The 5,347-nt window shown below is 32.4% G+C and overlaps 1 protein-coding gene across 5 annotated transcripts; it reads right to left on the reverse strand.

The window, feature by feature from the left end:
* Positions 1-3,283: 3,283 nt before the first annotated feature.
* LOC120357194 lies at positions 3,284-5,347 on the reverse strand. 5 transcript variants are annotated; one of them, XM_039447095.1, is made up of 6 exons: positions 5,276-5,347; positions 5,060-5,198; positions 4,448-4,578; positions 4,067-4,195; positions 3,919-3,948; positions 3,284-3,735 (listed from the first exon to the last, which is right to left on the reverse strand). In XM_039447095.1, the coding sequence occupies exons 3-6, from the start codon at positions 4,471-4,473 to the stop codon at positions 3,567-3,569; spliced, it is 354 nt and encodes a 117-aa protein (XP_039303029.1). In that variant the 5' UTR covers positions 4,474-4,578; positions 5,060-5,198; positions 5,276-5,347; the 3' UTR covers positions 3,284-3,566. The 5 variants fall into 5 exon arrangements, with proteins under 5 accessions (XP_039303029.1, XP_039303031.1, XP_039303032.1 ...); XM_039447097.1 differs by having other exon boundaries at positions 3,284-3,617; positions 3,720-3,735; positions 5,060-5,341; XM_039447098.1 differs by lacking the exon at positions 3,919-3,948 and having other exon boundaries at positions 3,284-3,617; positions 3,720-3,735; positions 5,060-5,341.

A 5,347-nucleotide genomic window follows, 5' to 3' on the forward strand; every position in this document is an offset into this window, starting at 1 on the left:
CCGATACTTTCTGATCATAGGGTACATAAATAAGAAAGAAGCATTAGGGGCATGCGTGAAAACAGAGGAGGAGAAAAAGAAAGTAAAACAGAGTAGTCGGAAAGAAAGGTAGGTGGTAGGATGAAATCATTGCTTGGTCGGGTGCGCAATCGTGAGATAGAATTTGTATTTTCGAATTAAGTTTTTTTTTTTTAAGACAGACGCGAACTCGATGGTGTATACGAAGACAATTATAATTTCTTTTATTTTACTTTATTATCATGATTTTGTGTGTAATTTGAAATAAAACATTTTTTGTAAGCTAGCTGTATTTAAGTGACTTAAGCACCTATCATAGCGCGTCGTACTTATGACTGACAATTTACCGACAATAGACTAGTGAACATTATTAACGTGCGTAACGTAAAACAGATCTAACAATTAACGGTCAATCAACAAAATTACAACGGCCGCGAGATGCGGTTACGACGACAGTTGACGATAAGGAAAAAATCTGGCCAATCAGCGTCCAGGAGACAGAAGAAGAAAAAGAGATGGCGAAAATCGAAAATCATTCTTGGTAATTAGCAGGTAAAATTACATGGCGACCGTGAAAGAACGAGTAAGTATAAATTTTATTGTTAATCAGATTGCCAACCAGTTACACTTGTCAGAGGGAAGATATTTATTTTTTCTGGGAATATTTATTCGTTGTTGAGACGCATTAGTGTTGGGTGTCATGTTGTTAGTTTTAGGTATCTTTGTCCTAGCAGCCTTCTTATTTAGGAGTGTATTGTTTAGCGGAGGACAGTTTGTGTTTGAATCGTGCAGAGCTGAGGGTGTGTGTTTGCATGCAGATCTTTTAGCTCCTTTTGGATTTATAGCATCAATGTCCATATTCGTAGTATTTTTGTTTTCATTATTGAGAGATATACATTTGCCTGTAGAATGACCCATCTCAACATTTATGGTTGGCTTAACTGACGAGGTTATGGTAGCTGCGCAGTTTACCTGATTGTCGGTTGGCTTGTCCTGACGTAGACTACGACTTCTATCTCTCTTATCTAACTTATTGATCCGGCTTCTGGTAGAAGTAACGGTAGCGTTTTTATTCCCTGTAAATATAGCTGTTAATTTCGAATCTGTACCCCTTCCCGGATTTGTCGTAGATTTTAAGGCACTATTAGAGTTGGAAACAGACAGTTCTTCAAATTGTTGAAACACGGACAAAGGAGCGGACGGGATTCCTAAAGGATCCGGTGTTTTGTTGGGATGAGAAGGAGGGTTCCGTGGGGGAGTCCCGGTGGACGCACGCCCAAACCCCCCGCCCGGGTCCCGATCCGCCATGATGCCGGCTAGGCGGTAGCCGGTCTAGCTAGAAAATCAGCGATTCGCTCGAAAGTACGTCACCCAAAGGGTTCACTCGACACTATGATGACGCGGAGGCTCTAAAAAGAGCCGATTATGCGGCAAAAGGATGAGACAGTCTCGATCCGTAAGTCGAATACCCGAATAATTCCCGCAGAGACACAGCAAACAAAAGCACAATGGCGACATTCGCGAATCCTCAAAACACTACTAACACCACGATACATTCGTGGTCGCGCGCGAAATTTGGTCATGAACGTAAAAATGACCAAGAAAGAAACGAGGTCCCCAAAATTAAGGTACTATATTAAGAGGGAATGTGCATTCGCCATTTTGGCTCCTAGCAGCTGGCGCGCCTTTCAAAGCCAATGATGTTGAATACGTAATGCTGCCAATTCAAAAATATATTATATGACATAACAATTTAAATGTATCAAAGTTTTATTTGCAAGTGAATAAAACAACTTAAAAAAAATATATATAATACGTATATAAAAATGTTTTTTTCGCAATACATTATAAAATTAAATATTGTGATACCGACAAATTTTAAGCCTCCCATATTCGAATAGTCTGAAAAGCAACGAAGTTCATCAGGAATTCCAGTTGTATCTTGACATGTTAAAAATTATTTGCAGATATCACAAATCTTAAGTTTCAAGATTGCATTTATGGTACTTCCGGCAATGTAGTATAATATGTCTGCATCGAGATTGGTATATTGATTAAAATTGACCAAATCTACAGATTCTACTGAAGTGTTACTAATTTGCGAAACATTGTTGATACTTTCAGTGTAACTATCTATAAGATTATCGAGTAAAATATAATCTGAATCTTCCGTATAATTTGAGTTATTCACACTGCCAATATATTGCGAAACTATAATATTTTGTAGAGCTCTGCGTACTCCAAGTGCGTTTGGCATAGCACTAGCCCTTCTTCGAATCTGAGAAAATAAATTTTCTAAGGCATCTTGTGTGGTACGACTTGTTAAAAAAAAGTCATATTTTTGCTGAAAAACATATTTCGTTAAATTTATTATTGAAATTGAAGTTAATATTAAACCTGTATTGAGAGGTTTCCAGCCACTTTTTCCAATTTGCATGTCCTGAACTATATCAATAAAATCATTTAAAAACTGTATTTTTTTATTTTGTTTCTTTTTGTTATAGATGTTTTCCTAACGCGTGATGTGCACATTTTAATCCAGTTACAAATTAGTCGTACAAACCAAGCAGTAGTTAATGCTTCAGATGGTAATAATTTTAACTGTACTGCTGTTTCTAAGCTTGCAACTGTTCTAATATCAAAATATCTAATAGCAGACCCTACATGCATTTTGGAAAAATTAGTTGGAAAGATGTCTATATAATTTAGATGTTGTAACAATCTCAGACTTACTGCAGATTCTACTTCTTTTTTCCATAAAAAAGTAATATAATTTCCGTTAACAACATTAGTTGGTAATTGCTGAGCTTTTTGAATATTTTCTGATAAAAAAATACAATGTGTTTGTGTTGCTTGTTTCAAATTTTTCACTAAATGACACGCGTCTGCAAGAACGTGAATAACTTGATCATGAAAAAAAAATGATGTCACACGATTATTTCTTGAAGCCTCTATTCCTAAACACGTCCACATCGCGCGATTATTAGAGCCCATATCAGAAACGATGCCTTTAACGTTAAGACCTGCATTACTGAGACATTCTATGACGTTTAGAACGAATTCACGCATATCAGAGCCTTCCGTTCTTGACCCTGTTATTTCAGCAGCTACAGCTTGTTTCCAAGTTGCAGAAAGTTCTCTTGCTAAAACAAGTGTTACATGATTACTTTCACCGCTTGCAGTTGAAGGTAATGTGATTTTACCGTACTTTTTTTTTCACATTTGTCATAACTTAATTTCCCACTTATTTTTAGTTCGTCTATTGAAACTATACAATCTTTAGCATTAGGATGTAACCCATCAATTTTAGATTTCAAAGGATCTAACAAATCATAAAAAATTCCGAAGTCGATCTTAATATTTGCAATTCTTCGCGTCACAGTAGAATAATGAGGAAGTGGATATTTGCAATTTAATCTTAAATAATTATATCCATGAAGTCCGAGAGCAAAACGCATTCTTAAAGCTTGTGATATAGCCTCATTACTCCATTTTATTTTTGTACCGCTTTGCAGTGCTTTAACTTGTTCTTCAGAGAAACATATTTTTTAAATTTCTTTGGCCTTATTTAGTTCCTGTTTTAATTGCATATTTTCTTGCTGAAACATATTGCAATTACAGTTGAACTGTGGCTTAACTGATGCTTTAACATTTTCTTTTCCAGGTACTCCAATAGTATGTGAATTTGATGAACTACTCACTTCAAGAAGAGTGGATCTAAAAAATAAAAAATAAATTTAATAAAATTCATATTTTATAGAACAAAATTATTTAAAGTATTAAATTAGTACTACCGATGAAAACGATAAAAAATACAAAAGTAGATATGAACTTTTAGAAGTAACTAATAAAAATAGAAATTTAAGAGATGGTATCAAAAGTCTTCAACAGCATTCGTACCTTGATTTATACTTTATTCCGTAATTTTTTCTAGAATGAATTTATATTTATTATTATTATTATTAATTTACGAATAAAGATACGGACTGCAAATGAATTTTGTTTGATGCTTATAATTCTTAAAAAAGAAAAAAGGAATATTTCTTACGAGATATTAGGACCATTTGAATTATTTGTAGAAATAGAATTGGAGTGAGCACCATTTTTGTCAGAGCAAGAAATACTTGAATTGTATTGTAGTATCAAAGGAAATTTCATGCAAATAGGATCGGCACTCCTGAAAGAATAGAAAAAATTTATTAATTATTTTTATTTTTATTTAACTATTTCATAATTAAATTATTTTTTAAATTTAAATTTATAACCATATGTTTTAGTGTTAATTAACAATGTTAACAAACTTTAATAACCTATTTTAAATATATATTATATATACGTGTGTAAACTTATTACAGTAATTATTATATAATTAATTTTATATAAATCAATTAAAAAAATTTTAATTTAAAAGACAAAAATAATAGAAAACCTTTTTTGTTTTATATTGTTAATCATTTTTGGCGGATTTGGTACATTAAATAATATTGGTATAGCATTCGGTTTTAATTTTTTTATCCCATCTTGCCTATTCTGTTCAAATTGAAAGCTTTCAAAGTGAATCTGCAAAAGAAATAAAATTAGAACTTAGAAGAAACAATTAAACAATATCTTATAAATGTTTGTTCAGTATTCATAGAAAGCAAATATTTGCTTTCTATGTTTAGTATTCATACAGCAAAAATATTTCATAAAGAATTCACAATCATAAATAATTATAAAAATTTCAGAAAAATTTTAATTTTTCAGAAAAGCTCTGAAATGTCATCTTTAAAACAATTGTGCCTATTTCCACCAACGCAGATTAACTTTGACCTCAGTTCAATTTACTTCTTATCTTTCCAATTCTTAGAATTAAAAAATTAAAGAAAGAAAAAGTTAATCTATATAGCTAGATATTGGTAGAAATGGGCATTACTGAAGAATGAAAAAGTTTCTAACCTCAACTTTCATTTCTTATGTATTTTAAATGATTGAAGTAAATAAACATTTATTGATAAATATAAGTGTTAAATATTTAGTGATAAATAAATACAACATATACCTCGCATAATCTTGAATTTGAGGAAGGTATCCATTTGTTACGCCGACAGTTTATAAGCCATTACTTTCTTCTTTCGCCTTCTTTTGGAAAGCGAAACGTTTGATACCCGGCTTCACTCCTATTTTTACAATTTATTGCACTGCAACCGCCCATTTTATTTACTTAAGTCTACGTAAAACACAAAATTTTATGTAAAACAAAATTAGATGCCTTTACTTTGCTTGAATTCCCGGCACTGACTAGGAGCCAATATGGCGGATGCATATTCCTTCTTAATATAGTACCCTA

Source organism: Solenopsis invicta, chromosome 3 (assembly GCF_016802725.1).
Source record: "Solenopsis invicta isolate M01_SB chromosome 3, UNIL_Sinv_3.0, whole genome shotgun sequence".
Classification (NCBI taxonomy): domain Eukaryota; kingdom Metazoa; phylum Arthropoda; class Insecta; order Hymenoptera; family Formicidae; genus Solenopsis; species Solenopsis invicta.